The sequence below is a fragment of the Coregonus clupeaformis genome, chromosome 7 (assembly GCF_020615455.1).
Source record: "Coregonus clupeaformis isolate EN_2021a chromosome 7, ASM2061545v1, whole genome shotgun sequence".
NCBI classification, from domain to species: Eukaryota; Metazoa; Chordata; class Actinopteri; order Salmoniformes; family Salmonidae; genus Coregonus; species Coregonus clupeaformis.
In genome coordinates, this window is record NC_059198.1 from 21,542,398 (window position 1) to 21,569,729 (window position 27,332).

At 42.6% G+C, this 27,332-nt stretch overlaps 3 protein-coding genes across 10 annotated transcripts; 1 reads left to right on the forward strand and 2 right to left on the reverse strand.

Annotated features, from left to right (window-relative positions):
- Positions 1-69: 69 nt before the first annotated feature.
- Positions 70-5,683, forward strand: LOC121569036 (hsc70-interacting protein). 8 transcript variants are annotated; one of them, XM_045221229.1, is made up of 14 exons: positions 70-201; positions 702-836; positions 1,298-1,346; positions 1,438-1,522; positions 1,873-1,946; positions 2,185-2,251; positions 2,430-2,514; positions 2,603-2,713; positions 3,783-3,885; positions 3,988-4,104; positions 4,192-4,244; positions 4,424-4,557; positions 4,606-4,685; positions 4,787-5,683. In XM_045221229.1, the coding sequence occupies exons 2-14, from the start codon at positions 727-729 to the stop codon at positions 4,916-4,918; spliced, it is 1,200 nt and encodes a 399-aa protein (XP_045077164.1). In that variant the 5' UTR covers positions 70-201; positions 702-726; the 3' UTR covers positions 4,919-5,683. The 8 variants fall into 8 exon arrangements, with proteins under 8 accessions (XP_045077164.1, XP_045077163.1, XP_045077165.1 ...); XM_045221228.1 differs by having other exon boundaries at positions 4,424-4,533; positions 4,582-4,685; XM_045221230.1 differs by having other exon boundaries at positions 4,424-4,533.
- Positions 5,684-15,704: 10,021 nt separating this feature from the next.
- Positions 15,705-18,794, reverse strand: LOC121569034 (RING-box protein 1). Its single transcript, XM_041879621.2, has 5 exons — positions 18,669-18,794; positions 17,912-17,990; positions 17,765-17,835; positions 16,170-16,255; positions 15,705-15,930 (listed from the first exon to the last, which is right to left on the reverse strand). Exons 1-5 carry the CDS (start codon positions 18,744-18,746, stop codon positions 15,918-15,920), a joined length of 327 nt encoding a protein of 108 aa, XP_041735555.1. The 5' UTR covers positions 18,747-18,794; the 3' UTR covers positions 15,705-15,917.
- Positions 18,795-23,132: 4,338 nt separating this feature from the next.
- LOC121568653 (chondroadherin-like protein) lies at positions 23,133-26,461 on the reverse strand. The gene is made up of 5 exons (XM_041879059.2): positions 26,183-26,461; positions 25,969-26,031; positions 25,656-25,826; positions 24,112-24,375; positions 23,133-23,219 (listed from the first exon to the last, which is right to left on the reverse strand). The coding sequence occupies exons 1-5, from the start codon at positions 26,357-26,359 to the stop codon at positions 23,133-23,135; spliced, it is 762 nt and encodes a 253-aa protein (XP_041734993.2). The 5' UTR covers positions 26,360-26,461.
- Positions 26,462-27,332: the final 871 nt, after the last annotated feature.

A 27,332-nucleotide genomic window follows, 5' to 3' on the forward strand; every position in this document is an offset into this window, starting at 1 on the left:
TTTGCGACTTGATCCATTCACGCAGGACCTCCTCGCTTGTTTTGTTTGTCATAGGGTTCTATCTAATTAATGCCTGCGTTAAAAAAATAAACGGACCCAACATACACCATCGACTAGTTATTTAAAGCGATTGTTGTGGAGGCTTGGTTGCACCCCTCTATTCGAAGCTATCCGTCGTTGAAGATCTGTCTGGTCATACAGGTAGCTAATCTAACCCTCATATACTGTGTTTTATTGGAAATAATTAGCCTTTCTGGTTTGTTTTCTCTGATTTTATCATGCTTTCAAATAATCCCCACGGCATGGCTAACTCGACAGAATTCTAGAATATTCTATCCTCACAATCCATGCTACATGTGCCCTGGGACAAACTATGTTTTCTGAGATAAAGGAGTTAGCTAGTTTATTAATAATACTACGTGAGGCTATGCACCACATGTGTATGCTATCAATGCTAATATTTAACTAGCGTGCAAGCTACCTAGCTAGCAGTTACATTTTTACCACCTCTTTAAGGAATACATGGGATAGGATAAAGTAATCCTTCTACCCCCCCCACCCCCCCAAAAAACAAAAACATTGTAAAGTGGTTATCCCACTGGCTATAAGGTGAATGCACCAATTTGTAAATCGCTCTGGATAAGAGCGTCTGCTAAATGACGTAAATGTAATGTACTTCCACGCACTTTCTTGTTGTGTAGCGTGTGCTGGACCTGTGAAGTGAGAATGGACCCGCGGAAAGTGCATGAGTTGAAGGCCTTCGTGAAGTTGTGCGACGAAAATCCCTCCATATTGCACCTTCCCGAGCTCGGCTTCCTCCGGGCCTGGTTGCAAGGGTCAGTTGATAATCCTTCTGTTTATCGCACAGCGTCAAGCGTGCACTTGCTCTTTATCGTCAAAAGTAGCGGGCCACTATCTGTTAGGAGTCGGATCAACCCATGTTCAAAACCCGGTTTATTCTCCGGATATCAATAGTTTTAGCGTTAAATGATTGAGGTCATTGTTAATGCATTCTCATGTGATTTTTGTTGTTGTTGCCAATAGCCTACTGTTCAGAGTACTTTCAACATCTGCTTCCCCAACTACCCAGAACGGGAATGCCGCAGTCACACCCACACACTGCTGCTAAATATCAGACATATTTCGCTCTCTGTCTATGTCAGTACAAAGTACTGTATTCGTTTAAGATAATTCGTATAATACGCCAAAATGTACTGGCTGCAGTTGGCAAAATTGAAAGGCGCATATTGGAGAGAATGAAACATTGAAAGAAGGTTCTGTCTCTTTTTTTCCCCAGATTGGGAGCTACAATTCCACAAGCCCCCCAAAATGACTCTTCATGCAAGGTATAAGTATGACTTGTTTCATATATCCATTCAGTTGCTATATTTGACAGCCTACCAGTACAGTTAAGCCAATAAAACTTCTTAATTTCAGGGTGGGTGTCCATGTGCTGGAGCTCCTCCCCCTGCCTCTGCTCCTGAGCCCCATGCCCCCTCTGAGAGTGAGGAGAGTGAACTAGGTACGTCCATGGCAGCATTCTCACACCTGGCCCACACATTTTCCCACAGTCACCCATTGAGTTCGAAAAGGAAATGGGTACACAGGCCAAAGGTTTATCGTCCTCTGAAAATGAAATTATTTTTTAGACTCGCACACCATATCAATAAATCATCACCCAGACATTTACAGTTCCATTCCATCTCATAAATTCAGTGATGCAGTGAAGACCGCAGATCAACAAACAATACGTTGCATGACCACACAGTCTGTAATGTTGCCTTATAAACTGATTGCCAAGCTCTTGAGCAATGCTTATACAACAACGGAATTAGAGGCTAAAGTCCTTAATGGATCCCCTTTCTTCTTCAGAGATCGACCAAGATGGGGTGATTGAGCCAGACACAGACGAACCTCAGGAGATGGGAGACTTTGAAAATCTGGAGGTGAGAATATTTTTCTCTACTGAAGACAAGTACGTTGTTATTTATATAACATAAGGATGGGAGAGTGCATGGAAGTGCTTTTCATTTGGGGAGTTTCTGCAGATGAGAACTTATGAGAAATGCATCCAGTGAGCATGCAAGCCCTGAAGAAGACTGCTTGAAATTTCCCACCCAAAGCAGAAGACCACATGGCATCTCATATGACTTGCAGATAAATAGTGTGTTCTTGTTCCTTTAGGTGACAGAGGAAATGATGGACCAGGCCAACGAGAAGAAGATGGAAGCTATCGAAGCGTTAGGAGAAGGTGGGTTGGTTGTTTTACATTTTAGTCATTTAGCAGACGCTCTTATCCAGAGCGACTTACAGTTAGTGAGTTGTTCTGAGGTTCTTGCATTGACATTGCACTGACCTTGTAGTAAATCGGGAAGACATTTTAATAACAAATGGTTATAATTATCACTTTTTGGTGCTGTCAAATACAGGTGACTTGCAGAAAGCCCTGGACCTCTTCACTGAAGCCATCAAACTCAATCCACGGGTAGCTATCATGTATGCCAAGAGGGCAAGGTGAGTCCCACTGCTAGACTTAACAATGCCATACCACATGATGTGCTCTAGTACATGATCACTTAGACTGACGTATGTTCTTTGCCAGCGTCTACATCCGGATGCAGAAACCCAATGCAGCTAAGCGGGACTGCGACAGAGCCATTGACATCAACCCAGATTCTGCACAGCCCTACAAGTGGAGGGGGAAAGCTCACAAGTATGCTGCTAGATAGGCTGCATATTCAAGTTCATCACAGACACAATGCAGTTGTGTATATGATTTATAAGTAATACAATATAGGGGTGTGCCGAGTAGGCTCTGTCGTAGCCGTCCGCGACCGGGAGACCCATGGGGCGGCGCACAATTGGCCCAGCGTCGTCCAGGGTAGGGGAGGGAATGGCCTGCAGGTATGTAGCTCAGTTGGTAGAGCATGGCGTTTGCAATGCCAGGGTTGTGGGTTTGATTCCCACGGGGGGCCAGTATGAAAGAAAAAATTAATAATGTATGCACTAACTGTAAGTCGCTCTGGATAAGAGCGTCTGCTAAATGGCTAAAATGTAAATGTAGTCGGACAAAACGAGTATCGTAAGGGATTTGGGCAATTTTCTGGAAACGATTTGATCAGAGTATTTACTTTTCATTATCCGTAATCGGAAAAAAATACATTTTCAAGTGTCGGCACACATCTTTCTCAAGTCAGTCAGTCATGTGCGAGGTTCTACATGGTCTAAATAACTCAACTGGCTGTCTGTAAAGAAAAGGGTGGGCTGTACGTTGATCATACTGCTCTGATTGGATATAGTGAAGTTGTATTTCTCTGTCCACTCGCGTCATAAATTCACCAGATCAGTTTTCCTTGCATGTTTTCGGTCTGATCATTTAGATAGCTGCTGCCTGCTACTATGATAAATCACATGGCGAGGACATTTGCTATCAAGCTATCAATGTGCATAATATCTAACATGGTTAGGGGGAAAAAATATGAAATGCTGATGTGCATTCTGACTGAGTGTCAGCAAACTTGGCTGCCTGCTGCAAGTTGAGGACACAGACACACACCTCCCCGCGCTGCTCCTAATCTGCAGTGAATGTGCAGGGAGGTATTTTGCCAACATCTACTAAGGCATATTAAAACACTTCTGCTTTTTCCGGTCACGAGTATCCTCCGATCCGACTATCAACTGTCAATTTACGATTACGAATAAATAGTATGGCCATTTTGGCACACCCCTAATACAATACTTTGATAATCACATTTTGAGTCTCCTTCTTCTTTGTGCGTCAGGTTGCTGGGGCACTGGGAGGAGGCAGCGAAGGACCTGGCCACTGCCTGCAAACTGGACTACGACGATGACGCCAGCACCATGCTGAAAGAGGTCCAGCCCAAGGTACCCAGCCACTGACTTTTTCATACCTGAGCAGTTTCAAGGTTGTCTGGTCAATCAGTGTGTTCTGGTCTGACTTTCAACTCATGCTCTTTCACTCCTCAGGCTAACAAAATCATTGAGCACCGGCGCAAGTATGAGCGCAAGCGGGAGGAGCGAGAGATCAAGGACAGGAAGGAGAGGGTAAAGAAAGCAAGGGAAGAGCATGAGAAGGCTCAGAGGGTGAGTGTTTGGTGCAAGAACAGAGGAGAACGACTAAGAATTTCAAAACAAAGGGTCTCAATTAAATAAATAAATAACTCTGCACAGGAGGAGGAGGCTAGACAAGCAGCAGGAGGAGGTGGCTTCCCAGGATTCCCAGGTATGAGATGGAATATGGGTTCATGAAATGTCTTGACGAGAAGTTGATTAGCTCAATCAGGTTTGTTAGTGCAGGGCTTGAACAAAGGCCTGTAATTTCTGGCCCTATAATTCTCCAGTATCACGATCACTCAAGGGTCCATTGGAGCCCTGTAATCGCATTAATCGTGTGTTCCTTGTCTCGTGCTGGCGGTTTCCCAGGTGGTGCTGGCGGTTTCCCAGGTGGTGCTGGCGGTTTCCCAGGTGGGGCTGGAGGCGGTTTCCCAGGTGGGGCTGGTGGCGGTTTCCCAGGTGGGGCTGGTGGCGGTTTCCCAGGTGGGGCTGGTGGCGGTTTCCCAGGTGGGGCTGGTGGCGGTTTCCCAGGTGGGGCTGGAGGCTCTCCTTTCGGCATGCCTGGTCTGGGAGAGCTCTTTAACGATCCGGAGGTGCTCAACGCCATGAAGGTACGACAATCCTTAAATTTCACCTGAAGTCTTACAGTTAGCCCTTGGATTCCATGTCAGTATCCATATCTAATCCCATCTCTCTTGTGTGTTGTCTCCAGGACCCTGAGGTGATGGCAGCTTTCCAGGACGTGGCTCAGAACCCAGCTAACATCGCCAAGTACCAGGGTAACCCCAAGGTCATGGCCCTCATCACTAAGCTGAGCTCCAAGTTTGGGAGCCCTTCGCCCTAGAGGAGAGGAGGTGACGAAATGAGGGGCGATTAAAAAGAGGGGAGCGGGAAGAAGAACGAGTGGCGGGAGAGTAGCAAATGGATGTAGTCAGGTGTCGGGAGAGCTTAAAAGCTTATTTGAGATGATTCCACTGTGTATGGATCAAATGGGTAATGTTGATGGGCAAATGGGTAAAGAGGAGACTAGAGGCATGCAGTAAGTTTTACACTAGACAAGGGGGGGGTCAACAGCAACTCTTATACTGTATGTTCTTAAATGGAGCCCACCTATTCGGGGCTGTTAGCATTTAGTGGTTACTCAAGCCAACTCATGGACACTGATGGGAGCACTACTGGTTAATGATGGAATCAAAACAGCCTGTCAGAGCCTTCTCATTCAGAATAACCCATTGACTCCACTCTTCCCACCCACCCCATCCCTTGTTTTTTTACCTGAATCTGGAATAGTCAAACAGGACTCACACATTAGACACCAGCGCAGAGGAACATTTTAGAGACATTATTATATGGAGTTGTCATCTTCTGTGTTCTCTACTGAGCCAACCAAAACAATGGCTGTTTGTCTTCTATCAGGAGTGGATGTGGTAAAGCTATTTCCCTCAGGTTTTCTGTTTTACTCACCTTCACTGTAACGTACATTTTTTTCATGTCTGACTCTCCTTCCAAATGCAAGTAAAAAAAAAAAAAGTAATATTACTATTTTGTTTGATTTTGAAACCGTAATGGAAATATCAATTCAAATCAATAAATATTTGGTTGTTGCAAATATTTTGTCATGGTTATTTTAATCAGATGAGTTGGTTATTAAAATGTAAGTTCCCATTATTCCCCATGGTGAATACAGACCATGGCATTAGGAAAACGTTGCTTCATTTCACCAGTTCTGAATGCCCTTGGTGCATTTGTCAATTAATTCCTGTTAGAAATTGCGTAATTCAAATCTGGTATTGGAATAAGAATCAAGAGATCTTCAATCCAAGCTTAATTTATTATATGCAAAATGTATGTATGATAAGTATGAAGGTTCGTATATACGGGTCCGCTGAGATACCACGCAGGGCACTCAGAGAACTAAACTATTGTTTACAGGTTCTTTCTCAAATACTCTGACAGAAAGCCTCCACCTCTTCTGTTGGCCAACCAGAGCAAAGGACTGAGTGTGGTCCAGACTCCACTCAGCCAATCCGTTGGCGCAGGGGTTGGTCCCAACTCCTCGGCACTCCATTTGTTGCACTGTTGCCAGGCATAAGTTGCTATCATAATAACCTGCGGAGTCAGCACCCAAAAGACACCATTCCAATCTGTACTCTATGTACCTACGTTCAAGGACGGTTTCACAGACAACGGTTCACAGACAACAAAGAGGCAGTGTTCGTATCTGTGAGAAATACAAGTCTTATAAGAAATACAAGTTTTATCTCATCCTAGCCCCTAACGTTCTTCACATGAATAACAGCCTGTTATGTGAAACAATCCATATCAGTACAGTTCAAACCTATGCTCCTCATTAATGCATTCCTTCCAAGCTATTCATCACATACAGATCCAATTATGAGAAAAATAGAACCCAACAATCCCCCTTTTGACGCCCTCTAGGGTGTCACTCATTAAAATACAATACAAACAAAAAGAATCACACTTTTATTAATAGACAATTATGATAATAAAAGGCCTTCAGTCCTTCCATCTACACCCAACTTGCAAACGGTTGGCTACCAGTCACCCAGGAACTTCAAACCTTCACATAAGGAAAGACAAACATTCACAATGGTTAGCTTGATTAATAAAGCATAAAACACAGGATTAATAGAACACAAAACATAAGATTATTAAAACATAAAACACCAACAGGGAAGTACATTTTGGCCCCCTTTAGACACCCTCTAGAGTGTCACTCCACTAAGCCTGGTAGGTCATATCCTTCATTCCTTAGGTCGGAGTCCGGGATTGGGCCGTATCTCACCATCTGTTTGGAAACCACCTTCTCCATCTCCTTTTCTCACCAACCCTCAGACACAGGAAATAAGACAACATCCACAAAGAACAAGTATACCCATAGAAGCTATAACTTCACCCAGAATAGTTACAACAATAGTTTTCCATTTACCAAATATGTTATCAAACCAACCGTTTATGGAGCCATCAATACCAGAGTTCTCAACCAGTTCGTTCGCCAGCGTGGTGAGTCCCTGAAGCGCTTTGGTCATGGACCCGTCCGGTGCTGTGTTGTTTGGGGATGAAAGTACAGCACAGAGATCCAAACAGAACACAAACCCCGTCCCGCTCAGCCACAAGCATATCTAAAGCTATTTTATTCTGCCATGTCATTAAGCTAGTTGCTGTCTGCTCAGCTAATCCCTTTATTGCATCACGAGTGTGGTTTATAAATCTTTTGCTGGTTATATTAAATATAATTTATCCAATCTACATTTTTATTAATTGTTGACCACCAGAAAATACTTAATTCAAACCCAGCTGCGATCTGATTCCTAGCTTTGAATTGTTCTGGAACCCCTCGGGGTACTGCTATCCCATCAATATATATCCTTTCATCAAAGGATTCCTGGAGGAGGTCCTACTTTCTATGTGACAACTCACCAGTCTCTGACACGTTTGATTGTTTGCGTATGTAGGTGAGTTCACAATCAGTTATCACCACACAACCATCAGATGTCAGCACGGGCCTGGTTTTGGTTCCTAAAATCCTCTGGCTGCAACAAAGAGGAGAGATTAGTCATGGTCTCTTTTAGTTGTGACATTCTCTGTGTGGGAGCAGGAGCTAAGATGCCCTACCCTGTATCCTATCTTATTAGTCCTAGAAAAACAATAAGAATCCCCTGTGACTTCAAACTGAGGCAACCCAGGTCGGGATGACTTTGTTATCGGGGGATACAGATAGTGCAAGTTACCATAAGACTCTTTCACCACATCCCCAGGTGGCTTGCATGGAGGATAAACCTGACAGAGAGTCAAAGCCTGTCAAGGGGAACGGAGTAGTTGTTAACCTTGGTTTGGCTGTCCTACAGGCATAACAGTCCTCTTTAGACCGTATACTGAATCCATTCCAACCACAGGTTAAAATCTATTTACTCCATCTCCATCTGTACTACTTCCTTCAGGTCTATAGTTTGCACTGTCTCACTACCTCCCTCAGAGAGGTTTACTCTATAGGGTGCCCCAGTTGAAGAAGATATCTCACTTGTCAGGTCTGTAATCTGTTTTAGCATAATTCAGACTTTCAGACAGTACCTACCCTTATATGGGTCGCACTGCCATTTCTGATAATTCCCTACTTTCACAATACTACACCTGTCCCTAAACTGTGTATGGAGATTGACATGTCCCTCCCTAAAGTCCCTAGTACTTCCCCTTTCCCTACGTCTAGCTGTCTCCTATGCCATTTCAGCTTGTGTTAGGTTAACTACCACTTCTGGCTGAAACAGGAGGGTCTGTGTGTGTTAGGAATATGGCCCCCACAATCAGACAGCTACCTACCGTCGGGAGACCTGTGAATCCCCACCCTCGCCCTGAGAACATGTCAGACGCCAGAGGCCAACCCATTGCTTCACCTTCTATCGAACTCACACAGGGATGATCAGACAGGGTAAGGGAATCTTCGTTAAGGAGCCAACCCCCGAGCCCTAGTGGTGATCGGTTCTTTCTCCTAACTCTGTGTTTGTTCGTCAGGTGTAGCTGGGTTTACCTTTTTGCAGTGAGTGACATGCACCCAGATGGATCTCTCAGCTATTCTGCTGGCAAAGGCAGTACTTGGTAGGGCCCTTCCCGCCAGGCCTGCTTCGGTCTCCTGGTTAGATAGAGTGGGTCACCTTCTCCTTTAGTTCACCTGTGGGGCACAAAACCTCTGACATACAGGTGTGGTTAATAAACTATCATACATGTTGTTGTTGTTTTTTTAAAGTATTTTGTCCTCTCCTTCGTATATATTTAATATTTAATCCAACCATCCCAATTTTTGACACTTGATTTGGCCATGTGTCAATATTACCACCTACCTAAACAATCACTTTGTTAATATTGGTAATTCATTATCCAATTGCCATTCCTCCACTCTCTCTTCTGTTATTTTATGGTTCAAATTAAATATATTATTACCAAATTATAATCTTCTTCACAATTTGCACAGTATTACAAATTACCCTCAACTTAGTAAAATAAACTATCTTAAAGTCCTCCTCTCATGCCTTTAGAATTTACTAGTGTGGATGATTAAAATAACACCAGAATGTTAAAACAGAGTTCAGAGGCAATTGAAATCATTTAACGAACTGTTTAATCCCATAGTATACTAAACATTACCATTATTCTAAATATTTCATAAATGTTAGTTATCCCAAGTGTTCATTAAGTCCTCATGACATTCATTCTCATAAGAAATCATATATACCCCAAACTCAGCCAAAAGCTAAAAAACTCCATAAAATTCACTGTGTGCTCCTCTAAGACCTATCACCCTTGACCTGCTGAAACCCCCCCAAAATTGAAACAACAAGGCTTTATAAGCATCATTCTAGGTGTGTTGTTTTTTGTTTGAAAAACCCAATTTGAAAAACAACCACAAATAGCCAGGCCTTAATTTGGTAGCTCACTTTTATGACCTAAATACGGCCTAACTTCACTACTGCTCCCCTAGCCCTTGGCAACATTCCAACGAGATGAGCTAATCTCTTTCTCCTGGTTATCCCCAGTCTTAACCCATCAATAATTGTTTGTATCAATCTAATTCCTCATAACTAATCTATAAAACCACTCAAAATTCCTCGAGTATACAATGATTATTTAATTGATTACCCTAACTCTGCTACATGTGATCTCATCTCAAATGATCCATTATCAATTATTTGTTCAACCCCCTAGGAAAATCTGTCTCCCCTTCTATTGTTCCTGTCCCCCCTGTAAATGTCATATTTGAGTTTTTAGCCAATACAATCACGGTTACATCAAATGTTCCCTCATTTAATGGTATTTTCTTCCTAATATAACTTCCCTAAATGAGATTAAATCCCCTGCCTTCCTCTACTATCCTTATATCATTACTGGATCAATGATAATAACTGTAATAACTATCAATAATAATTGTAATAACTATTTCATATTAAATTGTGTCTTTTTTCTGATAATGTTATAATTGTAGCCTATTCCATCACTTTAGTTTAAAATATAAGTTTATGTAACAAATCCATAACCCACCACAGGCTGGCGCTATTCCCCCATCACAACAGCCAATGTCACTTGCATCCACGTAACCAAAATACATTATCGTTCTTAATTGTACCAAAAGTGATCAATAGTGATCAATAGCGCCGCGCCAACAACCGAGAGGTCGCCGGTTCCAATCCCCGAGCCGACCAGGCGAAAAATCTGCCGATGTGCCCTCGAGCAAGGCACTCAACCCCAATCGCTCCTGCAAGTCGCTCTGGACAAGAGCGTCTGCCAAATCACCAAAAATGCAAATGTAAATATTCTCTACTTTCTCACCCATCTCATCCCTCGTTAGAAACCCACAGGCACCTCTCAAATAATCACCCCGTGGTGTTCCCAGCCAACTCCCAGTCTTTCCTCGCTCCAAAAGCCACAGTTTCGCTCTCTCCAGCCCCTCCCCTCGCAACTCTCTCTCCAGTGCTCGGGTGGGAGCAGGCTCCTTCGAGGAGCTGTGTTAGTGTTTCCAATATTCTGTGGTTATTGAAAGTATTTTAGTCTATTTATTTAAATCAAATCACTCCCACCTAATTAGTCAAAGCTGGTGCATGTTTATATTGAAACGATAAACCAAATTATTTCAGTCTAATTGTTTAACCAGTATTTTGCAGGGTCAAACGTCAAACGCCACAGTTCAATCATATCAGCTCAAACGTTTCAGTTCAGTCACACTAGTCATTCATCACTTTAGCTTTATGTTCCTAATTGTTATTAACGGGTTATATGGTTTAAGCAACCACAAACCCAACAGTTATCCCCAAATTATACAGTTTGGACAGCCACAGACGTTTTAATTCCCACTTAGTTTTCTATCAAGGTATACAGGTTTGTCATTCACACTCTCATGCATACGACAACACTCGCAGTCTAACTTTTAAAGTACCTCCTATGAGCCTTCAGTCATAGCGTCGCACTATCTAATCTATTTTAAAGTACCTCCTATGAGCCTTCAGTCATAGCGTCGCACTAATCTAATCTATTTTAAAGTACCTCCTATGAGCCTTCAGTCATAGCGTCGCACTGTCTAATCTATTTTAAAGTACCTCCTATGAGCCTTCAGTCATAGCGTCGCACTATCTAAACTATTTTAAAGTACCTCCTATGAGCCTTCAGTCATAGCGTCGCACTATCTAATCTACTTTAAAGTGCCTCCTATGAGCCTCAGTCATAGCGTCGCACTCCCATGGGTTTAACCATCACAATTATCAAACGTTTGCATAGTATATTATGAAATCGAAATAGTATACTGTAATCGTTATTTATAGTACAATAGGGTTCACTTACATCAAACAGGTGTTTCACAAAATTAATTTGGATAAAGCCAATGTGCAAAACTTTAGTTATATTACAATAAGTGTTTTGCTTACCTTTTTAGAAGCCCGGGCAATTTGTGAAACACACGGTTCGAAGACAGCGATTGTCCAATAGGCTGGATGAATTCCAGCGAAGTGAAGTTCCGCTACCAGATCACAGTCGGAGGTCACCAATTCTTAGAAATTGCGTAATTCAAATCTGGTATCGGAATAAGAATCAAGAGATCTTCAATCCAAGCTTAATTTATTATATGCAAAATGTATGTATGATAAGTATGAAGGTTCGTATATACGGGTCCGCTGAGATACCACGCAGGGCACTCAGAGAACTAAACTATTGTTTACAGGTTCTTTCTCAAATACTCTGACAGAAAGCCTCCACCTCTTCTGTTGGCCAACCAGAGCAAAGGACTGAGTGTGGTCCAGACTCCACTCAGCCAATCCGTTGGCGCAGGGGTTGGTCCCAACTCCTCGGCACTCCATTTGTTGCACTGTTGCCAGGCATAAGTTGCTATCATAATAACCTGCGGAGTCAGCACCCAAAAGACACCATTCCAATCTGTACTCTATGTACCTACGTTCAAGGACGGTTTCACAGACAACGGTTCACAGACAACAAAGAGGCAGTGTTCGTATCTGTGAGAAATACAAGTCTTATCTATAAGAAATACAAGTTTTATCTCATCCTAGCCCCTAACGTTCTTCACATGAATAACAGCCTGTTATGTGAAACAATCCATATCAGTACAGTTCAAACCTATGCTCCTCATTAATGCATTCCTTCCAAGCTATTCATCACATACAGATCCAATTATGAGAAAAATAGAACCCAACATTCCCAATTTCTCATTCAACTACCTGTCAAGAGGCACAGGGTGTGTACATTTTTGGCGATCAGAATGCCTCCTATCACATTTGTATATATCCACCAGTGGAGGCTGGTGAGGGGAGGACAGCTCATAGTAGTAGCTGGAATGGAGTAGATTAAATGTAACGCGTGGATGGAGTGTTTCATGCCATTCCAGCCATTACTATGAACCATCCTCCCCTCACCAGTCTCCCATGATACCCCCTGTATGAATGGAGGCAAAGTTGGTTCCTGTTTCAGTCATGCATTTGGTCATGTGGGTCAAACAAAAACAACCTAACATATTGGTTGACAATAGAGCCTCCCACAATGCAGGCGATGGCTGCAGGATGAAGTTGTTGAAGAGTAAGACATGTAGGCAGGCGCAAGTCGGACAATTTGATTTGATTCGACATGTAGGCAGGCGCAAGTCGGACAATTTGATTTGATTCGACATGTAGGCAGGTGCAAATCGGACAATTTTGTATCCCCATAATGCTTCGAAAGGCGGTGACCATCATTGCAGACGATTTTAAAAGCAAGGCGTGACTTGACTAATTTACAAATCACCTTGCATCATAAATAACTACTTAATATTATTTTTAGATCAGTCAGTCGGTCACAATTTACCCATGATGGATCACAGTTTTGATGCTCTAGAACACAACCAATAACCACGTTTCCATCCACAGTTTCATGTTTAAAAAAAAATCATGACAGCTCTGATGGAAACAGGAAGTTTCGGTACATTTTTATATGCTACAGATATTTTGTTAGTTGGACATGGTGGATATTTTTGTGAAAATAGCGATAGAAACGCCTTTATGCGCGAATATTGATACAAAAAATCATATCAAAGTAAATTTGGAAACCCGATGATATGGTGTGTGGTCCTTCCACTACGACTCCGGAAACCATGCAGTTTATTAGGCTAAAATGAAATAATTTATGAACTTCAAAGGGTGGTGAAAGTGCACGGTGATCTTGATGCTTCTTTCCAATAAATATTGGGGGTCTGATTCTGGTGACATCATGATCGATGCTTGACTGCTGTTTGACAAATCCATAATTATCCATAATAATCTAATTGTGTAGGCTATAGGCTACATAATGAGTTCATCATAATTAATTTAATCTGTAGCCTAATAAACTCCATGCTTTCCCGACGAGTCATAGTGGGAGGACCACACGTCATCACGTGATTCCAAGTTTACTTCATTAATATTTGCACATAAAAGTGTTTCTACCGACATTTCTCGCATAATTAATTTTACCAACACCTAGCGTATTTTGTTTTGTCGACATTTGGAAAGTTTACCATAAAATGTTCAGTTTCCATCAGGCCTGTCAATACATTTCTTTATCCGCCATTTACTTTACTCGCATAAAAAGGTTGGATGGACACCTGGTTACTTGTGGGAAAATGCGCATATTTCCTTTATGCGGATTTTAGAATATAAACATGAAAATCTGTCGTCAATTGGATGGAAACCTAGCTACTGACTAATTGGGCCTTGTGGCCTCCAGCCTGTACCGCAGGTGCTCACACTGCTGTGGCCAGGCCAGGGTTGGCCTGCTAATCTTCCCTGGCTATTGGTCTTCCTGCTGTGGATTACCACATTGTTTCACGTGGGACCAGTGTCTAAAGCCTGTTCCCAGTCGAAACAGTTCGCGAATATATTAAGACGACATTTTGTGACGTTTTTGTTCGTTTTTCTGTTAGGCAGGTTTTTTTTCGGCTGTTCGTGCACACACTTTTCTTTGTTGAGGCAAATCTAAATTCGGTAGTCGGAGTCTACGCCCCGGCGATTGGTCAACAGTACTACTCCGAGTAGGAGTGGTTTAAACCGGGTGAAAAGTGATTGCATTCGTTTTGGAACGGGTTTGCATCCTGGGCGTGAGCCAGGTGCCCGCTCTGGCTGACAGTGAAGTCGGCTCAAAACAAAAGTGACATAATTAAGCACATGGAGTGACGAGTAGGATTCTGTGTTTTTATATGCAAAAAAACGCTTTATCTGCCATCCCAATGAAAACTAGTTTGAAAATTCAAACATTTATTTTATGTAAAAGAGAAGATGGAAGTGGCACCATGCTGCCTTATTGACAATATGACCAAACTGGCGCTGACTACTGTTTGATTTGAAAAGGACGCTCCTCCCTGCTTTCGCCAAATGTGACAGGTCATTGCCCGGTTCATCCTGGGCCAGAGTAATAGAACTCCCTCAGTGGGAACTATGGACAGGATTATTTAATGAAGTGTTTGTTGTCATTCAATGAGACTACTAGTTTTCGTGCACATTTGTTCATTTGAGAAATACTGCACCAAACATCTTAGATGTAAAATTGCGCATCTAAGACCTCCTCAGCAAAAACATCTAAAACGAATTACAGATTTATTGATTTAGCTTAGATTAATTCTGATTATTTTGAAGAAGCTGTGTTGTTGCTATGGCATCGCAAGAGGGACAAACAGTAATATTTCCACTTTTAAAAAGGACTGCCTTTTAAAAAGCAACGAATCCCTTTGTAAGTCGCTCTGGATAAGAGCATCTGCTAAATGACTAAAATGTAAATGTAAAGCGGCCTACGTGGCATCAGGTCGAGTCAGAAACAGTTATTCTAGTGTCAAAATTAACTACAAAGTGTAAATAAGACAATTTTGGTAATACATTTACATTTTAGTCATTTAGCAGACGCTCTTATCCAGAGCGACTTAGTTAGTGAGTGCATACATTTTCATACTGTAATAAAGTCAGATTTGTCTAAAACGGAGTTTGGAACATTTGTGCGTCACAACAGATAAATTAAGGTTGGGTTTTGATTTGAAGATGTCCATTTGGCCACTAACATGGCATGAACAGCTGCGTTGATTGCTTTCTATCCAATAGTATAGACCAGGGTTTCCAAAACTCGGTCCTCGGGACCCCAAGGGGTGCACGTTTTGGTTTTTGCCCTAGCACTACACAGCTGAAGGGAGTATGCGAGGCACAGACGTTAGCTGTGTTCGAATACCCATACTAACATACATAATGAGTATATACTACATACTATTAGTTCATTTTAGTATACTGTAAACAAACAGTATCCTTTCAGTTGAGCGTACTAGCGCTTCGCCTGTCTACAGGAAGTTGATGGTACAATATTTCTCTACACTATCCTATCTTATTTTCTCACAAACTGAAATTAGGCGAACTATTAGAGTTTTAGCAACCAGGAAATGGCAGAGCGATTTCTGCATAGTGCAACTAAGTGATGAACCATTTCATCTTACAAAAATGTCTAGTTAATTTGTCTTTCAGTCAATGATGTGTAACTTCCAACACGAAAAAACCCCCATTCAAAATAATATTAGAAAAATCCCTTAAAATTGTATTTCTATGTCTAGTCCTCAATTCAAATCGAGGCAGTAACACAGAACATTGTTGTTTATTTATAATTTACAACATTGCAAATTCAACTTTAAAAACGTTGTTTTCCAGCTAGCCTAAAACAATGAGACGGGGGGACGGGGGGGTGTCCTCAGTATTTGCAATGTCCTCAAAGTGGAGTCAATCATACGAAGGAGAAAGCAACAGTAAGCATGAAACTTGCAGAAGCCCAAGTAATGGTCCAGAGTCTTGCACCTAGTGTCCATATCTGTAAGAGGGAAAGGGAGTGTTAGTTATTAACTGTTTGACATACACAACCCATCTTCTATACAATTTGAGGCGGCGGAATAATGCATTAGCACCAGAAACACAGACACATGGCTTTTGTTTTTTTCAGCCATCTACTTCCCCAAAAGGCATGCATACTGCAGCTCTGATTGACTGCAGTTTAGCTAGGACCAGAGTAGTGTTTTGAATAAGTGTTATGAATAAAATGATGATACTCACTTCTGGAACTCCCACTCCCTGTTGTCTAGGGGGCACACCTGCCTGGTCTTCAACCAACGGGAGATACAGTGGAAATGGAATGCATGCTTGGAGAGGAGAAGATACGATTGACATAACAGCAAACCAAGACAATAGCTGTGTTCGAATACACATACTAACATACTGTATACTATATACTTAATGAGTATATACACTAGTTCATTTTAGTATACTGTAAACGAAAGGCCTCCTTTCAGTTGAGCATACTAGTGCTTCGCCTGTCTACAGAAGTTGATGCTGTTGCTATGCAACCTCTTGCTAGCATAACAAATGACTAGCTATACATTTTATGATTTCGGGTGTGTTCGTAAATTCAATCTGGAGTTCCAGAGTGCGCTCTGAGCGTTCGTAAATCCAGAGCCTTGTCAGATTGTCCGTTCATAAATTCAGAGTGTTTCGCTCTCAGAGCGCGTCTCTGGAGTAGGGTTGATCCGAGCGTTCTGACCTCACAACGGCAGTCAAGCACCCAAGCTAACGTTGGCTAGCTATTTCAAGACAAATGAGAGAACACCATTTTACTCGCCCTAGCAGAGTTGTTTAGGCTGTTTTCATGTTATCCAGAGAGTTGGTGACTATAACTGTGCTGCTGCCAACAATTTAATAACGTTATTTTTTGCCTATGTTTACTGACACCAGCCATATATTAAAACGGGTGTTGAGCATTCGTAAATTCATCAGTTATTCTGCGCTCTGGCACACTCATACGAGTGCTCTGAAATCGGAGAGCAGAATTAACAATGTCCATTGAGAAAGCACAACGACTATACCACTTAGCTAAGAATTACGTGAATAATCAAGTCGTGAATAATTACGTGAATAATCAAATAAACGTTGGGTAGTTCGTTTGATTATAGTTAATATACTGCCTGGCAAGTTCAATGTATTAGTAGCCAACTAACGGTAGGTAACTAGCTAACATACTACATTTACATTTTTGTCATTTAGCAGACGCTCTTATCCAGAGCGACTTACAGTTAGTGAGTGCATTCTACCGGTACATACTGCTGTAATGCTATGCGGTTCGTAAGGATAGTGTAGCTAACAAATTGTCAGCCAACATAACTTATTTGAAAAGTCATTACTTTATTACATTTCTGAACATTTTCTTAACATTTGTCATAATTAGTTAAAGCAAGGAATTTGGATCCGCTCTCGGACTTCGGCTGCATATTTTCCGCCATTTTCTTCAAATCTGAAAACATTGTGAAGCCACGCCCATTTCCTGAAGAATTGCATCATGGGCCTAAAAGCACAGAAAGCGTCCACTGCTTGTATACTTCGTATTTTAGAGAATTTAGTACGACATACTAACTATATCCGTACTATGACCAATAAGCATACTACATACTCAATTTATGTCACAAATAGTATGGTTAGTATGAGTATTCGAACACAGCTCAAAACATTAAAAAAATTATATACTTTAAGGGTAGTTCAATATAATGCAGATTAGTTTAGATCATGCTGCTGTTCTTTCAATACTCTCACACTGAACTTGACAATCTAACTGATCAGGATGTATGCAACATATACAAAAGCAAACAAGTCTGACTCACATTGCAGACTCCCCAGGCTACGGTGCACTCCTCTGATGTGGCAGAGGCCTGGTTAGCCTGGCACTCTATGCCTATGGAGAAAAAGAGTAATGTGTCAGAATGTAACACTCACCTTTATTAGTCAAATAATGTTAACAGCATACTCACAGAGATCCATAATGTGATTCCTACAGATAGCACAGTTGTCCACCACAATGTCCCAGGCCCAAAGTGCCACTGCATTCCACTGTAAGGAAGTGTCACATGAAATGACAATCATATCACTGGCAGTTATTGTGTTTGCTTGATATTGCTGTTGTTTCGAATAGGTATTAAAAAGGAGCATATTGTTATTCACAATTTATTAATGTTAATCTGGCGTAAGGAGACATTTAGCCATTAAAATCACTATTGCATTTGGCATTTAAATCAGACAAGTTAGGCATATTTCAGTATCCACATTGATCACAAACAAGGCACAAGACAAAGGAGAAAATGATAGTGTTTGATATATAATTTTTCAATCATTCAGCATCAATAAATAGACAACCTTACAAGTGCAACTGGGCCTGTCATTTTAGCAAGCTAGCAAATTAGCTAGTCATTGATTTCGTACAATGTCAATGCATCTAAAACCGAACATAGTAGTGGTTGGCTAGCTAACGTTAGCTACCATTAACACAAACAGTGATATTAGTTACCTAATTAGGTAACTATCAGCCCTACAAGTGAAATGCAAACTCACTCCCCCAAATTAGATTCAGCCAAACAAGGGGCTCCGTCTAGTTACAGCTAGCTCGCGAGCTAGCAAGTTATGCTAACTAATCCCGCGAAGATTGTACCTAAACACGTATTAAGCCTATGGTAATATACAACCTTACAGTATGTCTAAAATGTAGCTATGGTTTATTTGAAAAATAAATACCTTCTTCACTTCAAAACGTTTCTTGCTTGCGCCACTATTGGTGGCGCTTGGGGTATCAACATCCATCGCTGCCGCCATGTTGACTGTCGAACTTTCGTGTGAACAGAGATGTTAGAGAAAGGAGGAGATAGAAATCCCATTGGGCAATGAATGGAAGACTGTATTAACGCCCCACCCAGCAGACTGTCGACCAATCGTGTTCACATTGTCATGCTGCGTCACACGCAATCCCTTCTCAAAATCAGCGTACGATGTCGCGTTCAAAACAACTGGGAACTCGGAAATCTCTGATTTCAGTGCGTTCAAAACAACCTCGGCACTCGGAAAAAAATGAGCTCGGACTGGGAAAATCGTTTTGAACGGTCATCCAACTTGGAATTCCAACTCGGGAACTCGTGGCTCTTTCTAGAGCTACGACTTTCCGACCTGAAGATCACTGACGTCATGATTTGACCTCGTATTTTTCCTAGTTCCCAGTTGTTTTGAACATGGCATGGGAACTCGTAAAAATACGAGGTCAAATCATGACATCAGTGATCTTCAGGTCTGATAGTTGGAGCTCTAGAAAGAGGCCAGAGTTGGAATTCGGAGCTCATTTTTTCCCCAGAGTTCCCAATTGTGTTGAAAGCGCTGAAGTCGGAGATTTCCGAGTTCCAGTTGTTTTGAATGCGGCAAGAGGCCCTAGCTCCCGAGTTGGAATGCCTCTTTCAAAACAACTGGGAACCGGGAATTTGGAAATCTCAGACTTGCGACTTCAGTGCGTTCAAGACAACTGGGAACTCAGGAAAAAATGAGCTCCAACTATGGAAAAGCGTTTTGAACGGTAATCCAACTCGGGATTCCAAGTCTGATACTCATGCATCTTTCTAGAGCTCAGACTGTCTGACCTGAAAATCACTGAGGTCATGATTTGACCTAGTTTTTCCCCCCCAGTTGTCTTAAAAGCACCATGAATCGAGAAACCTGCCTATTTTCCTTGAAAGTACGTAATGTCACGATTCCAAAGCTATATGATATTACATTTACATTTACATTTACGTCATTTAGCAGACTTACAAATTGGTGCATTCACCTTATAGCCAGTGGGATAACCACTTTACAATATATATATATATATAATTTTTTTTTTTTCTTCTTTGGGGTGGGGTAAGGGGGGGTAGAATGATTACTTTATCCTATCCCAAGTATTCCTTAAAGAGGTGGGGTTTCAAGTGTCTCCGGAAGGTGGTGAGTGACTCCGCTGTCCTGGCGTCGTGAGGGAGCTTGTTCCACCATTGGGGTGCCAGAGCAGCGAACAGTTTTGACTGGGCTGAGCGGGAACTGTGCTTCCGCAGAGGTAGGGGAGCCAGCAGGCCAGAGGTGGATGAACGCAATGCCCTCGTTTGGGTGTAGGGACTGATCAGAGCCTGAAGGTACGGAGGTGCCGTTCCCCTCACAGCTCCGTAGGCAAGCACCATGGTCTTGTAGCAGATGCGAGCTTCAACTGGAAGCCAGTGGAGTGTGCGGAGGAGCGGGGTGACGCGAGAGAACTTGGGAAGGTTGAACACCAGACGGGCTGCGGCATTCTGGATGAGTTGTAGGGGTTTAATGGCACAGGCAGGGAGCCCAGCCAACAGCGAGTTGCAGTAATCCAGACGGGGAGATGACAAGTGCCTGGATTAGGACCTGTGCCGCTTCCTGTGTAAGGCAGGGTCGTACTCTCCGAATGTTGTAGAGCATGAACCTACAGGATCGGGTCACCGCCTTGATGTTAGCGGAGAACGACAGGGTGTTGTCCAGGGTCATGCCAAGGCTCTTCGCACTCTGGGAGGAGGACACAACGGAGTTGTCAACCGTGATGGCGAGATCATGGAACGGGCAGTCCTTCCCTGGGAGGAAGAGCAGCTCCGTCTTGCCGAGGTTCAGCTTGAGGTGGTGATCCGTCATCCACACTGATATGTCTGCCAGGCATGCAGAGATGCGATTCGCCACCTGGTTATCAGAAGGGGGAAAGGAGAAGATTAGTTGTGTGTCGTCTGCGTAGCAATGATAGGAGAGGCCATGTGAGGATATGACAGAGCCAAGTGACTTGGTGTATAGCGAGAATAGGAGAGGGCCTAGAACTGAGCCCTGGGGGACACCAGTGGTGAGAGCACGTGGTGCGGAGACAGATTCTCGCCACGCCACTTGGTAGGAGCGACCGGTCAGGTAGGACGCAATCCAAGAGTGAGCCGCGCCGGAGATGCCCAACTTCGAGAGGGTGGAGAGGAGGATCTGATGGTTCACAGTATCAAAGGCAGCAGACAGGTCTAGAAGGACAAGAGCAGAGGAGAGAGAGTTAGCTTTAGCAGTGCAGAGAGCCTCCGTGACAGAGAAGAGCAGTCTCAGTTGAATGACCAGTCTTGAAACCTGACTGGTTTGGATCAAGAAGGTCATTCTGAGAGAGATAGCAAGAGAGTTGGCTAAAGACGGCCCACTATTACAGAGAACAAATTAATTATCTCACATCTCGTACAAGATTTGTAATGTTGTACTTCTTGTTGACGAAATTCATGCTAATGTTTTTTTTTGCTATCGCCCAATTGGCGCCTATTCACTTCTTGAAGGAGAGCTCTCCTTGTCCAAGAATCGCACAGAACGCACCGTGCGACCCACTGACGACGTTTCCACTAGACAGTACAGCCACAAAGTCATAATTGACTATATCGTAAAAAGCCATGAAAACAAAAATGAGCTTTTTGGTCTTAATTCAAGATTAGGCATAATATTAGCAGTATGGTTAAGGTTAGGTTTAAAATCACATTTTAAAGCTGCAATATGTAACTTTTTGGGTGTTGAGGCTCGCATCTACTACAAGACCATGGTGCTTGCCTACGGAGCTGTGAGGGGAACGGCACCTCCTTACCTTCAGACTCTGATCAGACCCTACACCCAAACGAGGGCACTACGTTCATCCACCTCTGGCCTGCTAGCTCCCCTACCTCTACGGAAGCACAGTTCCCGCTCAGCCCAGTCAAAGCTATTCGCTGCTCTGGCACCCCAATGGTGGAATAAACTCCCCCACGACGCCAGGACAGCGGAGTCACTGACCACCTTCCGGAGACACTTGAAACCCTACCTCTTTAAGGAATACCTGGAATAATATTAAGTAATCCTTCTACCACCCCCCCCATAAAAAAAAAATTAAGAAAAGTGGTTGTCCCACTGGCTATCATAAGTTGAATGCACCAATTTGTAAGTCGCTCTGGATAAGAGCGTTTGCTAAATGATGTAAATGTAAAATGTTATAGATCTGTAATTCTCATTTGAAAGCAAGTCTAAGAAGCGGTAGATCAACAGATATAACAATGAGCCAGATATTTCACCGGATGTATAAATGTGAAGTATCCGGTTGGCATTTCCACTCACTAGCAAATATGGTGATGAGAGGAAACCCAGTGGCCGGCAATGTGAGATGATGGAGCGAAATGGATTTTGGCCGACATTCTGCCATTTTTCTCATAGATGAAACATTTGATCTCAATACAGTTTTCTGTTTCCAAAACTAGAATCTGTTACGAACAGGGTGGACTAAGTTTAGTAGACTTTACCCTTTGCCAAAGTTTCAAAAAAATTGTGTTCTTTAGAAGGAGTGCAAGGGCGAATTGAGTTATTGCACACGCGCACTTCACAGAGTAGGCGTTTCCTAACGGAAATATGTAAATATATGCTAAAATGCGCCAATAGGATCTCACTAGCTCATTCTTGGTTTGCCCACCTCGTTGCTTGTTCTGCCCTCTATGATTCATTTGCTCCCATTGGACACGACAAGCTGTGGTCAATCTTGAGTTAGTTATAAACATCTCTGGTAGATCTGTTCTATGTGTGTTATTTCTATGCTTCCCGTTCTTAAGTTTTGTTTTTGCGTCTTTTACATTTGGTTTTGTACACCAGCTACAAACAGCTGAAAATACAATATTTGAATTTTAGCAACCAGGAAATGGCAGAGCAATATCTGCATATTGCACCTTTAAGAAGATAAATTGTAGAAATAGGTCTGGTTTATGACTTTGTGGCTGTGGTAACTACTGACAACACATTGGCAATGTACACAATGGGCATTAATAGGGGTGCCTTCAAGACAGCTAGGAACTCAGAAAAAAACGAGGTAAAATCAGTGATTTTCAGGTCAGAAAGTTGGAGTTCCAGAAAGATGCCAGAGTTTCCGACTTGGAATTTAGAGTTGGATGACCATTCAAAACGATTTTCCCAGTCGGAGCTCGTTTTTCTCCCGAGTTCCCAGTTGTCTTAAATGCACTTAAGTCGGAAGTAGGAGATTTCCGAGTTCCCCGTTGTTTTGAACGCAGCATACAATTTCAAAGGAGTTTCCCATCTCCTCAAAAGTATCTCTTAACAGTGGCCAAGGTTCTGTCCATGTAGGCCCACTCTCAGAGAAGATTAGTACCAGCAAAAGAGCAGAGAAGTCAGGTTCTACCGAGATTTGATTCAGATCGCTGGATTCAGAGCGCTAGAGTCCAGAGTGCTAACCATTACACCATAGAACTGTTCTGGCACCTGGTGGCAGGATGGGCTCTGCAAACAGAGACAGTGCAAATAGAGATAGCGGCAGATTATGTTTTACAGTCTAAATGTAAAATGCAACAGCCATAGAATTAAAAAATTGACAGAGAGGCAACTGCACACAAGATGCCAAGCACTAATGAGATTGCACCTGGGATGTGATGATACCTTTACCACAAGACAGTACCACTGACTGATATAATTATTTGAGCCACAAGCACATACATTTATTGCATGGAGCCACATTGCATAAAATACTTTGATGGCATACTTACCCAGAATTTTTATGTAGAGGATCAGATAAAGCATGCAATGGATCAGTCCTTACACACCTCTGTCAGGAACATGAAAATCAAACAAAACTGTTAGACACTGATTTAGTGTTGGAGGAGATTTCATGAGCAAGAAGGCCAATGTGCATTGATTTACATGCATCTAAGGGTTATGTAACAGCTGAAAATGCAGCAACCTTATGTTACATATATTCAGCCTTGTTCTTCATTTGCACAAAGGATATACATGAATTATATACGAAACATAACATTGTATGTGTAATAGAAAAGGTGATCGAACTTGAGCAGAAAAATCTAATAGCATCACGTGACACTTGGTGGAAATATATGGTACTGCAAATAGGGCTTCGGGTCTCTTGCACCCCGGCTCTTCCGAAACCTTGACTTCATAAGATTCTAAAATAGACTGAAAATCAATCAGAAAATGAACTTGCAGACTAAAAAAACACAGTTCTTCATGCTCAAATTACATTCAGTGAGGTGAGATGAAATAGCACTTGTCAGTTTGGTGCATATAGAGTTCTGTCCAAGCAGTAGACTTACAGCCATTTGCATCACTGATTTCCTACTTTTTATTACAGTGTCTTCTTGTTTTTTTGGGATGCTGGTACCTTAGGGTTCTTCAGAGGCTTGGCTTTGGGCTTGGTTGGCATGGGTTTAGCCTTTCCTGGCTTGGCTTTTGTTTTGGTCACCTTCAGGAGAGTGGGTTTGGGTTTGATTGATTTTGGGTCCTTGGGTCCTTTGAGGGTCTTGCCAGGAGAGGCACTCTCCCCTGGACAGCTCTTAAAGACATGAACATCCCTCACACTTTGGCCCCGGAATTCAGGAGGGTGACCACAGGTGGATGTCACCTTCAGACTCACATTCTCCATCCACTTGAGCAGAGAGAGGGGATGCAAAGCAGTTAGAGCCTGAGGGTTAACAGATTTAAATCACGTGTATTTGTGTGTACCTCTCCCTGACCCAGTCTGTATTACCTACATGTTTCAAGCAGACAACCATAGTCCCTATGCCCAAGAACGCCAAGGTAACCTGTCTAAATTACTATCGCCCGTAGCACTCTTGCTTTGAAAGGCTGGTCATGGCTCACATCAACACCATCATCCCAGACACCCTGGACCAACTCTAATTTGCATACCGCCCCAACAGATCCATGGATGACGCAATCTCTATTGCACTCCACACTGCCCTCTCCCACCTGGACAAGAGGAACACCTATGTGAGAATGCTGTTGATCGACTACAGCTCAGCGTTCTCCCACACCATCATTAAGTTTGCTGACGACATGACAGTGGTTGGCCTGATCAGCGACGACGATGAGACAGCCTATAAGGAGGAGGTCAGAGACCTGGCAGTGTGGTGCCAGGACAACAACCTCTCCCTCAATGTTACAGCTAGCTCGCGAGCTAGCAAGTTATGCTAACTAATCCCGCGAAGACTGTACCCAAAAACGTATTAAGCCTATGGTAATACAGTGAGGGAAAAAAGTATTTGATCCCCTGCTGATTTTGTACGTTTGCCCACTGACAAAGAAATGATCAGTCTATAATTTTAATGGTAGGTTTATTTGAACGGTGAGAGACCGTTCACCCCCCCCCCTTGTTTATTATCTATGCATAGTCACTTTACCTCTACCTACATGTACATATTACCTCAATTACCTCGATTAACCTGTGCCGGTAACCCCCTGTATATAGCCTCATTACTGTTATTTTATTGTTGCTCTTTAATTATTTGTTATTTTTCTATTTTCTTTCTTTACTTTTTTACTTCAGTTTATTTTAGTAAATACTTTCTTAACACTTATTTGTCTTAAAACTGCATTGTTGGTTAAGGGCTTGTAAGTAAGCATTTCACTGTAATGTCTACACCTGTTGTATTCGGCGCATGTGACAAATACAATTTGATTTGTTACTTTTACTCATTATTGTTATTCGTTAGTCACTGTGTATTTTTTCTTCGTGTCACTATTTCCATTTTTTTATTTTAATTGTATTATCTTTATCTTAACTCTGCATTGTTGGAAAAGGACCTGTAAGTAAGCATTTCACTGTTAGTCTACACCTGTTGTTTATTTAATTTACATGCATGCATGTGCATGACTCCCTTGCACAGCAGCATCCACAAACTGGTCATTCACAAAGCAGTGAACTACTGACTTGCGGAGCGGCAGCAGGGGGCAGTCACATAGCAGGGGGTTGTGGGCCAGATTGATGACCTCCAGCCCAGTGAGAGGGCTCAGGTCAGGCAGCTCCTCCAGCTGGTTCCCCCCCAGAGACAGAGTGGTCAGCCCAGAGCCCAGCCCCGCCAGGGAGTCTCTGGACATCTATGGAGGGAATAGAAGCAACCATTCTTCATAGAAATGAATGGTCAATTTTTCATTGATAACTTCAAATGGTATTGACCCCAATTCTGCAGATAATTTATCAACGCAAACCTGGCAAAATACATCTCTTTATCTCTCCTACCTTCTCCAGACCCATGTCATCCGTATACAGCTGCTTCAGGCTCTTGGACACAGGAAGGAACGCCTTTGAAAAAGTAGGGGAGGTTAAAATATGGAAATGGGAGAAAAAAAATGTGTGGGTAGATGAATAGCTAAATTACAGCACTTGGTTTAGACCATATCAAATAACTTGTAAAACATCCATCATTGATAATTTTGATTCATTGGCATCTCACCTCATCTATGGTGGGGGGAACCTGAATCAGATTCTTGCCGATACAGGCCATGGTGAGTTTGGAGATGTAGCAGATGCAGAACCTTGGGCACTTTCCCGCTTGAACTGGTAAATGTATGACCAAGAGCATCAAAACTGCAACTAGCCACTTAGAGAGGCAATCCGCAAAGGAACACATCTGTGGGGGTTTTGGGAAAAAGACATCAAACACAAACGGGATTTGACTGTAGGCCTAATGTAATGACAGTTATGCGTATTATGCACAAACGCCTCTCAAAAGACTAATTCTCTCCCAATTTGTTACAGTCTCAAAACTTTGAATAAATACTGTAAATACAGTGAAAATAGTACAATAGACTACTTCGTATAGCAACAATGGAACAAACATATTCAAAGATATGGAGAATCCCGTCTCCAACTTGGAAAACTTGACGTACCGATAGGCTTTCCCTCTGGACTCATAAAATCATTTTTCCAATGCCAGGAGGATTGTATGTATTTATTTTAAGCATATTTAAAGACTTAAAAGTTAAGTATCTGGTTGTTATTCAGCAGCAATCCATAACATTTGCTATTTGATAAATATTGTAACTTTTAAGAATGTTCGTATTGTACATTTAAGATTGTAAACGTACCTTTATGGTTGAATTTTAGTATGTAGCCTTCCCAAATAGCTTTATAAAGTTTTCAACTCAAGGAAAAGTGTAGGTCTGTATATAATTTTTCCACTGTGGAGGAGCTGCGCGCAACGGAGAACATGAGTGCCAAGGGTCTTCACATACATACTAGACTTCCTGACGGGCCGCCCCCAGGTGGTAAGGGTAGGTAACAACACATCTGCCACACTGATCCTCAACACGGGGGCCCCTCAGGGGTGCGTGCTCAGTCCCCTCCTGTACTCTCTGTTCACCCATGACTGCATGGCCAGGCACGACTCCAACACCATCATTAAGTTTGCCGACGACACAACAGTGGTAGGCCTGATCACCGACAACGATGAGACAGCCTATAGGGGAGGAGGTCAGAGATCTGGCCGTGTGGTGCCAGGACAACAACCTCTCCCTCAACGTGACCAAGACAAAGGAGATGATTGTGGACTACAGGAAAAAAAAAGAGGACTGAGCACGCCCCATTCTCATCGACGGGGCTGT